Source organism: Clarias gariepinus, chromosome 4, assembly GCF_024256425.1.
Source record: "Clarias gariepinus isolate MV-2021 ecotype Netherlands chromosome 4, CGAR_prim_01v2, whole genome shotgun sequence".
Lineage (NCBI taxonomy): Eukaryota > Metazoa > Chordata > Actinopteri > Siluriformes > Clariidae > Clarias > Clarias gariepinus.
In genome coordinates this window covers 20,298,405-20,318,857 of record NC_071103.1, presented here as the reverse complement: position 1 = coordinate 20,318,857, position 20,453 = coordinate 20,298,405, and the positions used below count along the sequence as shown (strand labels likewise).

Genomic DNA, 20,453 nt, shown 5'->3' with positions numbered 1-20,453 from the left:
GTTTGCAGTAGCTACATTTTTTTTTTTTATGATTTCATCGCAACCTGCCCATAATCAGTTTTTTTTTTTTCTAAAGCCACTGAAGATCTCAATATGTATATTTACAGGAACCCTAATGTTCAACCAATAATGGGATTAATTACCCAACTGTAATAAATATGCATCAAGTAAACACCTCAATCAGAACAGTCTGACCCAATCAGTGTGAATGGGAGGAGTGTTGATGAACCTGTGATGGGTAGATTTGATGGGTAAATATTAGCCATGTAAACACTTAATCAGATTGTTTCTCTCTTGTCGGAATGAATACATTCTATCTGTACATTGGTCTCACATGGAAGTAAAACTAGGTGAACTGATGACTTTCCTGGGAATTTTTTTTACATCAATTCCAGAGCTGTAAACCATGAACGAGAGACTCTTCCCCAGCTGTCTTCACTTTCACTCACTGAGTCACCGTCTGAGGGGAGAGCTCTGACTGGCTTGTCTTTTCACACATAATAAAGCATCTAACTAATCATGGATGACTATATATGTTTTGAAAAGAGCAGAACCACTTGTGAATAAAAGATATTCTGATGAAATGCTTTGTGCATGTAAATACATATCTGATCAGATTTTAATCAGATTAAACAAATATCGTCTGTGTGTTAGTGTGACATATGAGCTCAAACTGCATGTACTGGGGGGGAAAAAAGGAAGAAAAAAACCACACACACACCAAGCCCAAATTTAAAGACATTTACCACAACATTTAATTTTTTGGACATGACCATAACTATATAAATATATAACTTGTGAAGACAAGTTTTAACAACAGAACATTTAATCATTTTTGCTTTTCTTTACTGCTGTTTTCTTTTTAGTTTTTTTTTTAGTACACAATTTTGGTCCAGTAATATCTTGTGGCAGTTCTCTTTCCTTTTCGACGTCCATGGATCAATCAATCATGTTGAACGTTCAACACATGCACGTGATCATTTTACCTGTTTACATCAGCGCAGGACAAAGTCTGAGACCGACGTTATGAATATAGCACTGTTTGCTTTTTCAACATGGCTAAATTTACTGGAGACACTTACGACTAGTAAAGCTATATTACAGCTAGGAACCAGATTGCTGATGCTGCTGCGGCGGTTTTACAGAGTGCGTGCTGTATTTACATCTTTATTTACAGACCTTATTGTTTAAAAAGGAAAAAAAAAAATACTCAAGATAATTCTCTTTTTTTTTTTTTCGGTCAAGTGAGCCATTCTATGGCTGTACATATTATAAAACAAACAAAAACAAACAAAAAAAAAAACATATATTTACAAATAGCTGCAACTTATAGCTTATTGCCAATGCCCTTAAAATATCTCAAGACTCTACTCGCTCTTTCTGATTCAGCCTGGACTCTGTACAGCGTTTTTTGCACCAGGTTTTAGACGGCCTGCTTCTTTTATTATCTGTTGCCTGAATGAGCGATTATATCCCTCGATGTGTTTTAAGCTGTACGTGAGATTTAGAGCCAGGTGAAAATTCAGCACCCTTTAACTCGAAAAACCAGCCTGATGCCTGTATTCAACACAGCACATGTTAAAACAGCAGTCCTTTAAAAAACAAACAAACAAGGAAAAAAATCTTTTAAAAAGGTATTTACATACCCTATAGGCATCTGAGGCCAGTCTTATTTGAAGACTGGTAGTTACAGTAACTGAAGAGTTTTTACGAACTACAGACAAAGTGAGTGAGGTCAGAACAGTTGGGATCTGGAGCTCAGCAGTAGATAGGAAATGATTTCCTGTATAAAGATACTAAATATTATTATTACTACTACTCAGAACCTCTTCACAGAATTAAACCATCTGTTTAAACTCAAACTAGAGAACAGAGCCAAACCGTGCCAATATAATGAGCAGAGCTCCAGCACTCTGTAGAGCGCATCAATGTTCCTGTGTGTCCTGTACAGCTGTCCTACCAGGACGCTCTTCATTATCTGATTATTGGCATGTAGAATTAAAAATAGCTGCTGATTGCACACGGAAAACATAGTTTCATCACCAAAGAAATCTGGTTTTTTTCTTTTAGTTTACTGTATCTAAACCTTGAGATTATGTTGAAAACGTGGCTTATTATTATTTATACCAGAAAAGTGGATTTGGTTAACTAATGAAATTAAAATCTATGGTAAAATTTTTAATGCTCAGGAGAAAAAGCTGACACCACTTTGAGGGAAACGTTAAACTATGAATTGACGTTTTTAGCCCTTTGCAGGGAACTCAAATCACATAGTTTATTAAAACCTGCATAGGAAAACTTTACTGTGTAATTCGATCAAGGGCTGAGAAATTATGAATTGTTCAATTTGTTTAAGACATCAGAAAAGGCAGACTATTAGATACTAGCTTCCCCTTAGATTTCTCATTGCAAGGTTTGAACTCGGAGTGTGATTGTAGCACTGTTTACACGTAAAGTTTTTAAGTGCTCATACGACCTACCGGGTGCTACTCTGTCACACTTTTGGTCATATTTATTTCTCTTTATTAAATATTCCATTTTATCATTAAATAAAAAAATCTACAGTTCTGTTTGATTTGACCGGCCAAAACCAAACCATGTAAACCATCTTAAGAGCTTATCAGTTCAGGAGATGTTAAAGGAAAAAAAAAAAAAAGGCAAAAGAAATGTTTGCAAAGAAAAAGGTTGATTGGTTGGTTGGGTTTGTGTGTGTGTGTGGGGGGGGGGGTTTACCAATGGGATCAGAAGAAAACATAAAACAGTAAAGGGGACTAAAAAAATGACACAATCTTAGACAAGAGGTGGTAAGAAGGCTAGCAGTGTGCACCTCATAAAACCCAAGAGGTCCAGAGAACAAAAAAAAGGAAATCAATAAATAAGTTGAAAGAATGTGATTAGGACGACAGGAGGTTGGGAAAGATCACACAAAGCTACAGGAGTTTTCAAATCATTATTATGCTACAAATGCAGCGATAGGAGCAAATCGACTATGAGGTCTGGTCATGTGATCTACCATCATATGACCTGGCAGCAGCTGGCCTGGGCCGATGTACAGAGCAACCCGTCCCTGGGGCTCCTCTGGATGTTCACCGAGATCGTTTTCTCACACAGAGGTAGCTGAAGCACGTTGGCTTTTAAGTTCAGGTTGTTCTCCTTGGCCAGCGCCAGTTCATTCAGCATGGCTGTTGTTTGGTCCGGGTAACGGTTCATTAACCCGCCGCCCACGTTCAGAGTCTTTTCCAGGCTGCTTGTAGAGCCGATGCACATCTTCCACGAAGACTTTTCCTGCACCCTGACGCTGGAAAGACTCTGTGGATCCATGATGAAGCGTCCTCCTCCTCCTCCTGAACGCCGATGCTGCAGCTGGGAGCTTAAGCAGAGACTCATGAGCTTCAGGCTCTCCATCAGTTCTCCTGTGCTCCGGGCTGCAGTTCGTGTGGAACCTGAGGAAGGGTTGCTACTGCCGCTGGAGCAGCTCGAAGGGCTTCCCTGTCCTTTAGAACCTCCTCCCTCTCCTGCGTTTCCACTTCCACCGCCTCCGCCATTCCCACCCCTGTCTGGTCCCGAGTTACCCTCCCCTGAAGGTTTGCTCTGTCCGCCACTGCTGCCACCCCCTCCGTTGCCCCCTGAATTTCCAGGTGGCCCCTCTCTACTGTCCCTACGGTTCGATTTGTATGTGAAGCCCGACTCTTTGTCGAGGCGGCGGCGGTGGCTCTCTGAATCGTCATCGCTGGTCTCTGAACTGGAGCAGCTGGAGCCGCGGCCCTGGCTTTTCCGTCGGAAGCGCTTCTGCGCTGTACCCGGTGATGTCATGTTCATCTTGAGGCGACTTAGCTTGGGTGGCAGACTCTCATCCATGTTGAAGTCGTCGTCATCCGACTCGCCTTCCTCTTCAAATATCTGGTTGAGCACCGGTGCACTCTTGCGCGACGTCAGCCGGTTAGTGACGGACGGCGGCTTGCGGCGTAGGATCACCTGCATGGGGAGTGGCGCTGGCTCCTGCTCCTCCTCTTCCTCCTCGTCCTCCTCCACACGGAAAAGACATGTCCTCTGCTTGGCTGAGGATGCGGCAGGAGGAGCGGTGGTGCTCGGTTTCAGGGGGTTTTGGGTGAGAGAAGTCACTTGGCCGGGGTAAGCGGCAGTGCCGCAGGCCTCGCTGCTCTCCTCCCGCCGGCTCAGATCCAGGAGTCCTTTGTTACGGTGACCGTTCAGCAGGTTCTCAACACTTCGAGCTGGAGACTGTGGACCCCCTGCGTGGGAGATGGAGGAGGCCGCCAGACTATCCTCAATATCCTGGTGCATGTCAGTTTTAGTAGGCCAAGACTGCCTATAAAGAATAGAAGCAGAAATATAAATCAAGAGATGAAACCTCGCTTCCTGATTTAGTCATATGACTGAATAAGTGACGTATACAGTCCATCTATTCCGGAATGACTAAAATGACTCAAGCACACCAGTAAGAGAGGCAGAGCCGACTGTTTTTCATGCCTATAACAATTACAGAACTGAGCTTCGGGTCGAACCACTAGAACACGTTTAGGCTCCAGGATCTATTTTAGCCTCGGTGGTAAACAAGGTGCACTGTAATGGGTTTGTAACGGGTTTGTTTCCACACTGTTGAAAGCCTTTGAAGCTACATGACCCAACAGAGTCATAATCACAGTCCCTGCAGTACAGAGTTGCATTTATGTTGCTAGGTTTTCATAACCACTGCCAAACCTTTATCAACAATACTAAGCTTTGTTGACACGGCGACAAGCCAAACAGGGCACCTTGCTCATGTCAAAGTACAAAGCAAGAAATGCAACACAAGCATAAATTTTTATATTATATATATATATATATATATATATATATACACACATACATACACACACAAACATATACACACACACACACACAAACAGCTGCTACTATTTATCTCATCATACATATTTTCTAGAAAACATTCTGATTTAAACAAAAAAAGACTTGAGGAATCAAACAGTTAACAATTCAGTTCCTTTCTCCTACAGTACCTTAGACAGAAGGCAGTAGCTCTGCTTTTCTAGGTCAGTATAAACCAATTTTATAGTCCTCTAACACATTCATCACCCCTGCACAGCACTAGAAGGAGAAACATGCTGTCTGTCCTCCATGTGCATTAGGAGACAAATCCTGACATCCCCCCCATGGAAGAAAGCTATAAGTAAACCCTGTTCCTTGAAGAGGGGCATCTTGGGGCAAATGTGTGCCATCAATTGATCTAGCTAGCATGATACTGTACAGGTGTGCTTTCAAGCCCTGCTCTGGATAGACTCTCTCAGAAATTAAAGCACAGGATGTAAACATTCTGGGAGACGGTGAGAGCTCGGGCAGTTTGTGAACGCATTACACCTGAAGACTGTTGAGGAGTCTGTACTCAGTTTGAGTAAAGCTACAGCTCCACTACTGGGTTCCACGGCAGTGCAGAGCCAAAAAACTGGTCATTATCCGTACCTGAAATGGGCTTTGATGTTGCTGGGGCTGGAGGATTTCTCCCGCAGGATCCGCTCTGCCAGCAGGAAGTAGGTAGCCGTGATGTGGTTGTACTTGTTAGTTTCTAAAGCTCTAAAGAGACAGAAAAACGTACTTAGAAGGATAGAAAGTGATATAAAGAGAGCAAGTAAAGAATTTTCAGACCACTAGGATGCTATCCTATAAGTACACCAGTGATGATAACGCTGCCTGACTCTACTATTCTGCTCAAACATGCCTGGCTAAAAATAGAGGGCTTTTATAAATAAGCATGCGTGCTGATTTCTCAGATCCTTCTTAATGCAGATGTAATGAAGCTGGCATGTCCTCAGCATGGTTCCAGTGCTAGGAGCGGCTCGAGCATATTTGCAGTCCCTCCTTTCTGCTCTTCGGAGATGACATGATAATAAACAAACAGTAGACATTAAACAGGGCAGTTTTATTGAGAGCTCGAACACAAAGAAGGGCAGAAATCTCTTATACTCTGAAGATATACTCAGTTATCAGCTGTTTTCTCACGCTTGGAGTACAAAAAAAAAAAAATCCAAACTACTAGCGAGGAATCTGTTCTGAACAGGACCGTGCTGTATGCGCACTTACTCAATGATGGTCTCTCGATCTGCGATGTCTCCGAGCACCATGCGCTGGATGATGGAGTTGTGTTCTTCCTCAGAAAGGTTCTTGTGAGACACCAGCGGAGTGCTGTACTTGGTGGCTGGAGACGGATCGACTCCCTGCAGCCACGCGTGGCTCTCGATCTCCTCCAGAGAGGCACGATGCTTGGGGTCCCTCTGCAGCATCCGATTTATCAGACTGTTAGGAGGAAGGAAAAAATAAATTAATAAAATATATATCAGGTTTATTTAGCACCACCAGTCATCTTAATGTCACTTAAATTTTTTTACTCGGCTGATATTTCCATAGATGTGCGACTTCCGTTTCACTCCATGAGTGACCAGAGCTTGACTTTAATCAGTCCACAGGGTTTAGAACTGGTTCCATGATCGAAACAAAACGCAAGAATTCAGTGAGAATTATTATTCACTATGAATACAGTTATAAGAGATAAAAACATACAATCCCCAGCTTCACTAAGTGTTCCACTTTCTGAATCATTCACAGATATACTTCTTCAAAATTTAAATGTTTTATTGCAGCGAAGAAAAATAATTTAGTCGTGTCCCATTCCTCCCCGTCACTATGGGGCTCCCACATTAAGAGTACTTCTACCACTCAGCCGAGAGGGGCCGAAAACTATCGCGTGTTTCCTCCAAACCAAGTGACGCTAGCCGACCGCATCTGTACAGTTTGTTTTTAAAATGTGATTTCTAATATTTGTCATAAAACCAAACATTTAATTATAACATCATACATCGGTAGTTGATCGGTAATCAACTACGTTCCTATTTAACATAAACAAATTAGCTGGCGGTTCTGAAAAACTCTCTTGAGCCACTGAAAGCCTTTACAGACTCAGTAGTCAGTGAGAATTGACAGGAGCGAGAAGTGTAAATGAGTCGTGTAAAAAAACAGCAGGGGGTTTCAGGCTTTGTGAGCAGACAGGCAGCGGGCCTTCAGCATTCAGCACATGTACAATGCCAAAACTACAACTCCACAGAAAACCGCAGCTCAGGTTTCATGAGCGTACAACGGTCGGACTGCTTTACTCGAGAGCTGGAGCGTTTACCATCTTAAAAAAGGTGAAAGAGATAAACACTACGTAAAGAAAATACCGCCAAAAAAATGAGCCAAGATGCTGAAGTCATCAGTTATGGGGTCCAATTTATTTTAAGGCTTTTTATTAGCCGCCGTTTCAGTTAATCTCGCTGTTCCTACACGACACATTTTGTTCAGCATTAAGTATGCAGGCTATGGCACAAACCTCCTCTGGAGTATTTCAGGAACTGTGGTCATCAGCTCCTCTTGCCAAGGCTGTAGCCACCAGAGGAGTATAATCACGGAGTAGACACTAAATAATGGGGTTCACATTTAGCCCCTCATCATGCCCAGTATCGATAGTCGAGTAATCTACTAAAGATACAGCTCATACGGGTGTTAGATCGTAAGCATGTGCATGTTCTTGGTTCGGTTTTCTTAAAATAGCGCGCTGGTCGATGGCTCTGAGTAGAATCAAACAAAGATAGCGAGCGAGTCAGACTACTGGTGTGATTCACAGTGCTAATATAACGCCCGTCATCTTATAGCCTCACCTTTCACCCAACACTGCGCTGACTTTGTGCTGGCACGTAACCTCTCGGGCTACGGGAGGGTGACAATACCAGTGCTCTGCTACAAAGAATTTCAACACACCTGCCCGTGTCAGGTGAACAGCTGGTCGAGATAATACATGCAGCTTCCCATTTTAATGAGCCAAGAATCGAATCAAAGGAGCACAACAAAAGTCCTACAATGAGTTCATGCAGTAGGCCGCAGCTGCCGACTTACTTATATACGAGCCCATATCAATTCTTCCACATTTACACACCTCTGAAACACTCAATCTCTTCCCTGATCTGAAGCACTTCGGTAGAGCCTGATGGGGAAAATGCATTTCTTATCTGAAAATCTTGTGGTCTTTTGGAAAGAAACGAGGTTGCTCAATTGCTCTAATTACGCTCATCAACTGACAATAGGCCCGGATTTGTTGTAAGCCTTCAATTTAAGGAGCTGCACGTGCTGGTGAGATAGAGGTCTGCTAAATGGCCTCGCTTCCAGCTCAAACACGAAGAAACACAAATACACCTGGAGACACTGTGATTGAATTAATCTGATAGAATTAAATCTAGAATCTAGACACACACACACACACATATATATATATATATATATATATGTGGGCATTACTTTTTATATATATAAAATGACTGAAAACCAGAGCATTCTATGAACTCAAAATGTCTATGAACTCAGAACTTCATACAATTGATTACTTAATTACCCTAAGGAGATTTTGCTACAGTGCTGGAAATAATATTGATAACACATTTATTTTTACTTTTTGGTTATCCTCCTACTTAGTCGGTCACTGAACGGGTTTAACGCACAATATCTCAAAAATATAAATCATGTCCCGTCACAAAATAATGGCAATTAGAAAGTCTCCTTTTGATTCTCCCAACAATAGCAAAGCATAATTTACACAAAAATAAATATGCACAAAGATGGTCCATAGCATTTATTTTGCAGTTAAAGGCGTCCCTGACTATGAAAAAAACAAGGAGCCCCTGAACATGGTTTCATATAATCACTTTGACTTTTGTCACAAATGCATATTTAATTGTCATCTAAAAAAAATGCGTTCTGTCCTTTCAGTGCTTTTCGTTCAATTCTGATAATACAGGCAGACAAGTATCGAGGGTCAAAAGATGAAGGACCTAACAGGTGCATGATGAAATGCATCACACAGTTTACTGGGGGAAAAGGGCAAAGTTCAGAAAGCAACGTTGGCAATTTGTATCTGAATCCCTTCCAAATAAGGTTTTTATCACACATCTGCGATAAAAGTGTAAAGGTAACAGATTGGTTTGATATTTATGAAGACTGAAATGGAATATGTAAAGCTGTTCTACAGCACGGTTAACCAACACAGACCAACAGCAACTGTCCATCCAGAGCTCTCAGTCACACAAACATCATCTCTGAACCAAGATCCTGAGTTAGAACACAATGTTAGCATTAGCCATGTTTACACCGACAATATTTCTTCAATCAGATTGAAAACGATCCGATTAGAGACTCCAGCTTGACTGTTTACGTGGACGCTGGGCAATTACGATTTGTGTTTACATGCAAAAAGTTCTTAATCAGAACATAACTTTGTCGACATGTGCAAAGTGGATCTGCCTGCTGTGAAGAGTTTAACCTGACAGAAATCTAACTGAAGTAGCATGTTCCTTCATCATTTCTGTTTTTTCTCGCCTCCTGTTTTGTGATCGGTTATATGAATTCGGCCTCGCCTGTGACTGGGTTAGACATGATGCGCAGTGCCAATCAGTTTTCTCTTCCTCAGTCAAAGATCCATGGATAAAAATCTAAAGTAAACACAGGAGGAAGACTGCTGTTCTAACATCTCACCGACCAGGAATGGAAGCAAATTTTTCCAAGACCACCACACAGAGCAAGCACGCACAAAATGAATATATGAATATATGTATTTTAACAAGAGAGAAACAATCGGATCACGTATTTACACGGCTAATATTTACCTACTGATTATCAAAAGTTTATACCCACCCCTAATTTTGAATGAAAATTTACACAGATTGGGCCGAATCAGGTCAAAATGTTTAGAGTAAGGTTTACATGATGCAGAGTCAATTATTTTAATGCTTGGGGAATATTAGAGTCTATGTAAACTAAAGATGCAGGATTGAATTTAGTTATGCATTACAATTCTTTTGTATGAAAATACATTTGTGTAACCAATTTTTAATACTTTTTTTATTGACTGTTGCATTTGAAGTGGAAAAATATTGTCTTTTTACAATCGTTCAGAGGGTGCAGTTTAAACTTTTCACACAGCATCCTAAGCAAATTATTTGTACAAATTGATACAAATCGAACCATCACTTATGTATTGTGATAATATTGTATCGGATGATTCCTGGTAATTTCCCTTCCCTAATGTAAACACACCTACTGTAGCATTTCAGGGGTTTTTATTCATATATCTTTTTATTTTCATGTCATTGTCATTACATAATTCACACAACTGCTATGCTAAATGGACACGGTCAGCAAAAGAAAGTGTCCAAACATCATTATTCTTCCTCTTTTCCTGAAGACTATAAACACATCCTCATTATCTTCTCAAGTGGAAACGGATGACCAGTGTGGGACTGCTGCCTGAAGCACTCAACAGTTATTTATAGTTTACTAACAGAGTTTACCATGAGAACTCAAGATTTTCCTCTGTGATCTCAGACATTTCTAAACGGAGAGGGAGACGTATGAGCTGCACTTCTAACAAAGTAAATGATCAGCCACAATCCAGCTGTACCCAATTCTACCAGCCGAGATGTAAAAAGAAGCATCAGACTGATGTAGGTTTACACTTATCTTATTCTTATCTTTTGTAAAATCAGTGATTCAGAGTCTAAGAAAGTGTTGTTTATTAGTAGTTACAGATTTCATTTCAGGTCTTCTAGATATAGACTATATTATACATATATAGTTAAATGGCCCTAACCCATCATTTAATACATTTCCCAGTTACATCATAACTCAGTGGAACCTGTAAATAAGGGGCCTGAATGCTGGCCTATGATCAAGACCTAATAAAATCTTTAACTACTAATAAACAACACTTTCTTACACTCTGGGGGTAAAAAATCTAACACAAAGACACAAACATCTTTTCGGCTATTAGTTTTAAAAAAAAAAAAAAAAAAAAAAAAAAAGATTAGGGTTGTGCGTTCTCGAAGGCCATGTGTTCTCCAAACAGCAAAGAGTAAAAATCCAGCTGAGGGAGAATCTGTACTGAAAAGTGAACACAACAGAAGATCGGTTCCTCTATCCTCAGGAGATCTCACCCTTGGCAATAACATCGATAAGCTCATGTATACAAAAGAGAATGGATAGAGCTTTCCTGTGTGTGTGTGTGTGCTGCTCTGAGCTGCAGCATTAGCAACAAGTTGAAAGAAGTGGTTGACTAGTTTCAAGTGTCTCCTGGGAAGCATGTGTTAGTCTCCAGCCTCCCCAGTTGGTAGCTGCTGTGTGACAAGGAGAGCTGGCCGGTGTGTGGGAATTAGCGGGTGACCAAATTTCACGAAAATAAGGAAAAAAAAAATGCCACAAGCACTTTTTTAAAACAGATGGCCATGTCAGTCACACATCTTATGCAGCCTTAAAATGAATCTAGTATATTTTGTGCAATATGAGGGATGTACAAAGCGATTGTTAGTCAGAGCTAGTACATCTTAAAACACCTTTAAAATGTTCTTTGTATTCTCTACATTCTTTTTTTTTTTGTACTCCTAGTTGACTGATCTAAGTGGAAGGTTATTAACAAAGTGTGAGCAGATACTTCAGTTAACTTCCTCTATTGTGCAAAAGTGAAGCCAAAGACGTCTATTACGAAGTGAGAGACTTTAACCCGTTCGTCCGATATGCTCGCCCTTAGAGCTGCAACATCATGCTACAGCTACAGGCAGGAAGCCAAAATAAACACTGCAGCGCAAAAAAGAACCACAAAGACATTAATTTTCTGAGATGCAAGAGGACACACCCTGTACAGAACAGATATTACATAACTTCCAGCAGTGGTGTAATGAGTTACAGGATTGCTGCATTCAGATAACGCCGCTGTCCGCCTTTAATTTCATGCATAGTACAGGGTGAAGAGCCCGAGGAAAGTCCTGAAGAGTGGTCAGAAACATGGAAAAGTGGCAGGAAGCACTTGCTTTAGTCATGCAACAAATATTTAGAGAGGCAGACATGCCATTTGGATCGTTACTGATGCATCAGAGAGCCGGCCAAGCCAAACCACAGGAATGACACCAAGTAAGGCAACGTACACGTGAAAGCTTACACGTGAATAATTGTGGGTAAATCAAAGGCAAATGGAGCTAAATAACCGCAATCAACGGCCGCCACTGTTACCAGAGACAAACAGCAGACAAACGCCTTAACGTTGTTAGTTACAAAACCTTAACAAATGTCTTAAGCCAGGGTTTCTTCCTTTTTGATGTTTTTTTTTTTTGCAACCTGGTGGCCCTTTAACTGCGAAATCACAAACGCCACAGATGTACTCAGGACACAATTATTTAAGGAATATATTATAACTTATCAATTAGTAATTTCATTATATAAATGTGTGTGTATTAGTTTTGAACAGAATACAAAATCGACAAATTACACAGACTTGACTTAAACCCATTTTACTCATACCTAGTTTAACAGACTAATAACTAGTATAACTTTATTGAATATGCATGAACTTTTTTTTTTTATTATAAATGAATGCACAACTATTTTATAATAATATATAAATTGTCTTTTCCACCACTGTTTGCAGGTATTTTAAAAGGGCAAGGGAGTTTACAGAACCCACGTTTAGATCCGATGTCCCAAACAATCCAACACCAACAGTGAGAATTTGGATGCGACGATGATGCAGGGTGTAATATAAATGTCTGAGTGAATTATTAATAAATACAAATAAAATCTATTTAGGGAAGTACTAATCCATCTTGGGAAAAAGATAAACTGTAAAATGTTCATCAGCCTTACTGTTTCACCGATACGTGATAAACAACCAGGCAAAGCAGCCTTCAAAAAACATGACGGGAAATCCAAAGGGTCCTAACATGAACTCCTGCCAGAATATTAAAAACTTCACTCTGAGTGGAAGTATGCAAACGACTCATAGTCTTACAGCTGCGACTTGTTTACAATTTTCAACATGTCAGAATGCCGTCCTACTTTATTAATGTCTGGATTTTGAAAATGTGTTAAATTCTTTGGAGACGGCGGGCCCCGGCGAAGGACTCGTGTCGAACACGGATGTGTTTTCCTTTTTCACAACACCACAGCTTTCACAACTCTATTAACGGAACCAAAGACAAGAGGAAATCTGCATTCATATTACAAAGTGTACTTTTGTTTTGACTATTCAAATAGACGGGCGTACTCAACGGAACACACAGGGAAGGTCAATGCTGCGAGCGCAGATTATTTATTACAGATATATTTGTAGCTCAGGGGCTGTTTTCAAAGCAGCGCTCAGACTCTCCACTGTTCTAAGGGTGCTTAAGCACTACAGCCTCCAGTGCTCTGGACGCCAAAGTTGGGCACGTTTGCATAGCGTGTATAATCTGTATCGTGATCACCCTTTTAAGTGGACTTGCACACGGTACATTTAACTCCAAGATGGCTTGAATATAATATAAAAGTCAAACACAACTGAAGACGAAAGTGAAGCGCTTTTTAGGATGCACCACCATTACTGTGTCTGTCTCCTGTGTGCCTGTGCCTCATCTCACACTCGCACGCAAGAGGGTCATTCTTGACTTTTCCTCCAAAATAATAATAATAATAATAATAATAATAACAACAACAAAGGATTAAATCAGATTTATAGTCCTGTTTCAAGTGACCACTACCTAATGTTGGGGTTTCCATGCCACCTAGCTGAGTCACTTTCACACTTTGTTCTGTTAGTCTTTGCTTCATTTAGTAATTTTAGTTTATGTTCATTAAAACGTACTTTCGGCTGCCTCCCTCAAGGGGTCGGCACAGCAGACCCTTCGATCCGCACACAACTTTGGCACAGATTTTTACGCCGGATGCCCTTCCTGACGAAACCCTCCCATTTTAACTGGGCTTGGGGGACCGACACTGCATGCAGTGGCTAAGTAGTATAGAGGGGTGTGGCTATCACCGAAAGGGGGGCTTAAATCCGAATCCTCAGATCCCCAAACCAACAACCAAGCGCATCAGCCACCTGAGCCACCACTCCAGTCTTGGTTTATGTTACTCATGGGGTCAATTCCAAAATGGAGGTGTAGAAGAAGAAAAGCAGAAATGCGATGCTACGAGGTGGACCACCCATAGTCATTGTGATCCGGATCACTACAACGTGTATATTCCGTTCGAAATCCACCAGTGTAGGATTGGAAGCATTTCTATACCCTTAGCTTGTCTATGAAAAAATGTGTTTTTATTGGGAAAAACAATAAACAATCACTAGGTTTTTGGCCATGATCAGTACATTGATTTATACATATACAGACTACATCAGCATGTCTGTACATTGTGTTTTAGTTTAAATATACACGTTAGACTACAGAAAATCTTTCAATTAAGCTGCATGCTCCATTTTAAATGTTTATTATTATTATTATGCTCATTTACTAGATTTTGTATAGAGGTGTCACTAGAATTACATTCAAAAAGCAGCTCAAGTAGATCCAGAAACAGTAAACATGGCATTTTTGAACATGCACACTTTGCCCTTTGTCCTAATGTCTGTGCAGTACATCTCACTTGGGTGGTGTGATTTATGGGGAACAAATAGCAGATATTATTATTCTGGGGTGCACTGAGTTTACACAACACTACAGCCTGAGGAAAAGTCAGTCTTCATCATAAAGGCCATTTCTAAAACCTGCATTTGTACCTCTGGTGCTTCTGCATTGCTGGGACTGAGGGCACCATCAGACTTATTATGACTTATATCAACACCTTGGGGGGGAAATATCTATCTTCTTGTCAATCGAGCTTTAAAATCTCAGTTTAGAATAATATAGAGCCAAAGCACAAAGCTGAAATGCCTTCAGAGATCATAGATGATGTACAAGGAACCCTTACTCTTTGCAGGCATTGGAGACGTGGGTCGGTACGGTGTATTTACAGTCCATGATCATGGTGAGGGTTTCACTGTCATTGGCTTCCTGGAAAGGAGGCTGTCCACATACCAGCATGAAAAGGATCACGCCTAGACTCCAGATATCTACAGAGAAACAAACACAAACATACAGTGTTCATAAAAATGTAAAAATATATCAATGGAAAAGTATTACTTTCACAGAGAGATATTCATCTGAGGTGGATGGATTATGGATTAAGGATAAAGACATACACAAATTATACGTCATCATACAGGCAAAAAGGTATTGGAGAGTATTAAGGCCAGGTTGAAATCATAAAAAAAAGCAATAAGAAAATGGTAAAGTTTAAATTTATGAAAATAATAATTATTTTTAACCTGGATGTATATTAGATTTTGCCTATGGTCTAAAATCTAGCCAGCACATGACTTAAAATTAATCCTGCTGTAATTACAGAAGCACAAAAGAATTGAGTAAAATTTCTATTAAGTCTTCTTTCTCGAGGGATTCCTCTGTCTCTTTTTCTAGCCGGACTTAATTTTAGGAGAAAGAACCTAACAAACTGACAACTCAATTAACAAAACGCACAAAAGCATCGAAGTCAAGAAGACATGAAATATCATAGTGACTGTTTTGTTTTTGTTCGTATCTTACAACAACATATTGTTCATAGTTTATTATTAACATAGTCTTATTAACATATCGTTCAATATATAGACATGCTAAGACTAGGGATCCTAAATAAAAAGGAGTGCAGAGTCGAGGCACTCGAGCAGAATGACACCCACGTGAACTCTTATTCTCCCACAGAACTCCACTTTTCTCCTCTGCTATATTTGCACCAGAGCTACATACGGCTATTAATGGAAACAGCGGTACAGTCAGTCAGTCTGTCTGTCAGTCTCAGTGTTCTTGCTGCGTTTTTTTTTCCATACATGCTGGAAAAGGGGAAAAAAATAAATAAATCCAAGCTGCAGGTTTCCTTATGGCTCCTGACAGAATGACGTATAGGGAAAAATAAAAATATCTGGCTCAGCATGCAATAGAGCAGTGTACCTGCAAAAAAACTCGGATTATGTCACTCACAGCACAACTCATTTTGCTCAAAAAAATTAAAATAATAATAATGAATAAAATAAAAACAGATCCTTTTATGTGATTTGATGCACCTCGCTTTCATTTCTACAATCTCGTGATGATTTTTTTTTGCATTATCACTCACTGCTTTTAAATAATTTATTTCAACATCCTGAGTGATGCAACTGATATGATATGCTTCATCTTAATTTCCAGAGAACGAGAGATCAAATCCCGACGAAACCTTCCGATTAACGCTGCATATTTTGAGTGATACATTTCCAAACCTTACAGACTAGATTACATTTGCCGCAAGATGGAGGAAAACAGGATCCGAGTTGCACACTTAATTTTACTACAGTATCACGTAAAGATACTGTTGGTTATTTAACTGCTGTTAAAGCAATTAATGTATGTTACACAGACATATTACAAATCACCTGACAGACAAAAATAAACGAGCCTTAACTTCTGAACACTAATCCTGACTTCATAAAGCCGCTTGTGGTGTCTGCGCTTTGAAAAAGCTTACAAGTCTCTCAAAGTGTCTTCTAATCCTACATCATACAGCTGAAACATACCTCAGATGAAGCACATTTCCATAATTCAAGGTCCCTTTATTTCACTTCTCCTCCAAATGTGGCATTTCAGTGTGTATGTAAATGAACTACTGCTAAAAATGAATAACAAGTGAATTATTCATAATGGGTTTCCTTTAACGGTGGAGTGTCTTTAGCTATCGTAAAGTATAACTTATTTTGTGTCTCTCAGCATCTTGTGTCCACTTGACCATGTCTAATTGTAAGGCTAGTGTGTTTCCAAAAGACACTAAACACATTCAATTTTCCCACCAAACCTTCCACCCTTATAGGATTTCCAAAACTATACATGTAAAAATGTGGGTTTTATAATGCCTCTTGACTGTCAGGTAGATGAGTATGTTTGTGTTAGAAGGATCAGAGGTTTTGACAGCAATTTGACACCGTGGGAATGAAATTAAACCATGTCCCAGTATCAGATTATGTCATGTAATGGCGCATTTGCATGTCAGTAAAACAGTAAAATAAGACATGATGCACTCCAGAGCATATTTTTGACACCTGTTTATTCACTGGATTTGACATGACTGGAATCTAACTCATTTAGAATTTGTTTCTTTAAAAAACAAAAAAACAAAAAACAAAAAAAACACTGCTTTAGCCTCACACACAAAAGCTCACCTCAGACTGCACAGCCATATCATGTTAGTTTTCTTTATTTGTTTCTTTATTATTATTTTTGTAAGTCCCCTAGGATACGTTCCCAGGCATTTACATCTGTGAAACAGTTGGCAGCCTAGTCAGAGAGAAATCTGCAGGTAGCTGTATGTACACCTCGCTCTGCTGAGGCTGCAGTGCTGCTAAATCTTAACACGCTGGTGGTGGAAAACTCACCACTGCATGACTTAACCGAGCTCACCACATCCCGTCCCAGTTCCATGAGCTCTAACGTCAGGCATCAGAACCGGTCTGTCAGAAAACGAAACAGAAATGAATCGAACGCCTTTTACTTCTCACTACAGGTTTCACAAGCCGTGTGCAGAGCATGGGACTTACAGGAGTGAGCTTAAAGATAAGAGAGGGGCGTCCCCGGGGCCAACAGCCGCCGCGCTCGTGTTTAATTTTAAATGACTGCAGTAGAAAGTGAAGGCAGGCCCTGGCTTGCTGCTCAATCACTCCATCATTGTGGAGGAATCTGAAGGCGTTTTTTAATCCACAGAATGAAGCGAGCAGAAACTGGAGCAGCCACAAGACCAGCGTTCAACAGGAAGCCACACGCAATAACCTGACAACAGAAATAGGGACTTACACCATAATTACTTTACTCTAGATGTATTTTATACTAGCCTGAGGGCCATAATAGTACGGAAATGTGTACTAGTACAGAATAGTACGGAATTCCTTAGACTAATAACCTATCCTCACCCTTGGTATTCGAATATGCTTTGATTAGATTTTTTTCGATTTTGGTTTCATTCATTAATCTTCTATAAAGCTTATTCTATACAGGGTCGCAGGAACACTGATCACAGGAAACTCTGGGAAAAACGTGGGGTTTCACCCTGGACAGGGTGCCAATACATCATAGTGCACAGAAACACTCATGTGCACACACTTGCGCAAAAAAAGCACATTTGGGAACGCCAATTAACCTAATCTGCATGTTTTTTGCGTTTCAGTGGAAACCCACCAATCACAGAGAAAACATAAAAACTCCAATCAGACCCGAGGCTGAAATCCTGACCCTGACGGCGCGATGTCACAGTACTAGCCACTATGCCACCGTGCCGCCGCACCAGTGATTATTGTAAGAATTCTAACTTACTAGCCAAGTTTGAAAATATTAAAGACTACTTTAAATATTTAAAACAAAGTGGTGATACTTTTGTTCTCCAATCTTCTGCTACACGCTCCAGTCCAGAAGCTGGCAGTATTGTACAACCTGCTCGTTGACTCAAAACGAAGACAACAATGAATAAGTAAAACTTTTACAAAACGAGTGTTCTGCAAATACATTGTGGAAGGTGCAAATGGTTTGCATTTACAGCAAAGCTGTGATACATCTTAAAATGATTTGGGTACGTAAATATACTTAAATGTGAATCAATTCTGAAACAAAAACTAAGCCTTCGGTTCTAGGAACTGAATCGACCGACTGATTTAAATTTAATGAACAACAGCTTTAGCAGAACGGCTGTCAGTTTCACACAAGAGCTGAAGCAACATGCTCACACTGAAAAGCATGCTTCCAAGACCGGACCTACAGAGCATGTGCTTTTATACTTAAGATAAATCACCAGATTATTTTGTGAGATAAAACATTTATAAAAAGCAAAGGTTTTAAAAGGATTTACATGCTAGTTGTTAAAAGTTACTGTTAAACCATGTAGCCTTCAACACTTTCTTAAGCTATATTATACATTAATTACATTACACCCTCTGCTTGGCACAAATTCTCTAAGATCCAGTCTCATCTGGAGTGTTTGGAAGAAAAGTAAAAAAAAAAAAACAGCTTTAATTGCTCCACATTGCGAAGATGAACATAACCATAAGTGGCTGTTTTTTGTTGGCTGCATCATCTAAAACCCAGCATGTAAAAGTATTTGTAATCCCCCAGGATAAAATGACACGATCTGCAAAAATTACCAACAAACAAAAAACCCTTAAAGGGCAAAACAAAGCACCTGCGTGTGAAGGTACACCGACATTCAGCATTCACTTAAGCACACAGGATGCCAAGGTGAGTAAAACAGAGCAACTTCCTGGAGACACCTTACCTTACCTCCGTTCCCCAGTGCCCTTTTGCTCTTACACTTGTACCCACCACTACCTCTCTCAGATGGCACCGTGTGTTGCTATAGCAACCCAGCAGACTGGATTAATTACCCCGTGGGCAAACGGCACCGCGTCTGGCTGGCACATGGGTGAGATCAGGAAGACGCTGCTCTAAACATAGCTCCGTAACGTCCATTCCGTTTTCCTGCCTTTCGAGCACTCGTTCCTGTTATTCTTCTTCCCCCCCAAGCTTCAGCAGGGAGGTGCCAACTCGAAGAGAAAACAATCTGTTGAAAACAAAGGGGTGAAGAGACGAGGAAAGAAAACAAAAAGGAGATGAAGGGTGGGGGGGTGGGATGCTTCATCCTTAAAAGCTTTCCTGCCGTGTCAGAGCAGCACGAGCAGCAAGACTGGTGTAAAGCACGCGTGCAAACATATGCACCTCAGTGGTGGTTTAATGAGCAATACAGGAATTTGACACTTGTGCCAGTCTGCTCCTAGTGTGTTGTATCGCTCCACCGCTGCTTCAACCAACATTAGAGCGACAACAAGATATGCAAGTGTACAAGATCTGACAGCAGCTTAGTCAAAAGAGAACGCAGTCCACTGGTTTCATTCAAACACACCAGTAAAGCCTCCATACACTTGATCAGGGAAGGGGCAAAGAAAATTAATGAAGACACTTCCTCATTTAAAAAAAAAAAAATCTAAATACGCGAATAAAGGCAACAAGAGCACACTGTATATACTTTTTTTGGTCTTGTTGCCCTTACTCGCGTATTTAGATTTTTTTTTTTTTTTAAATGAGGAAGTATAATGCTTAACTGTTAGTTATTGTACATCTATAAACACAACCACTTGATTTGATGCTGCTTTACTTTAGCACCTCTGACTAACGCCATGGACGCACAGGAAGACTTGAATTTAATAAAACATATCCTCTCACCTCATACTAAAGAATAAACTCATACTTATTATAATTTGACAGTTTTTCTTCATTTCACCAAGTCTCTGAATGTCAGTGAAACATGTCCTAAAGGGCAACTTCTTAGAAAAGATGATCTGCTACAGAACTATTGTTGATTGTTGACTATTGTTGATGTTTAGAAAACTGTCGCTACTAAGCTTTTAGGCAGTTTTAACAAAAGTGTCAAAGATAATCTGCACTCTACACTGCTTACCAGCACTTATCTCACCAGTGTTTTCCGTTCAATGCTACTGTCTCGTCTGTCACTGC

General features: G+C 40.3%; 1 protein-coding gene across 1 annotated transcript in view; it reads right to left on the bottom strand.

Moving 5' to 3' along the window:
* Window positions 1–726: 726 nt before the first annotated feature.
* Window positions 727–20,453, bottom strand: part of snrka (SNF related kinase a) — a 47,185-nt gene continuing 27,458 nt past the window's right edge. Inside the window, exons 3-6 of the mRNA XM_053495011.1 lie at window positions 14,806–14,947; window positions 6,097–6,309; window positions 5,479–5,589; window positions 727–4,327 (exon numbers count right to left, since the gene is read on the bottom strand). Coding sequence (XP_053350986.1) covers window positions 3,016–4,327; window positions 5,479–5,589; window positions 6,097–6,309; window positions 14,806–14,947 — 1,778 coding nt within the window. The 3' untranslated portion in view covers window positions 727–3,015. The remainder of the gene's footprint in view (window positions 4,328–5,478; window positions 5,590–6,096; window positions 6,310–14,805; window positions 14,948–20,453) is intronic.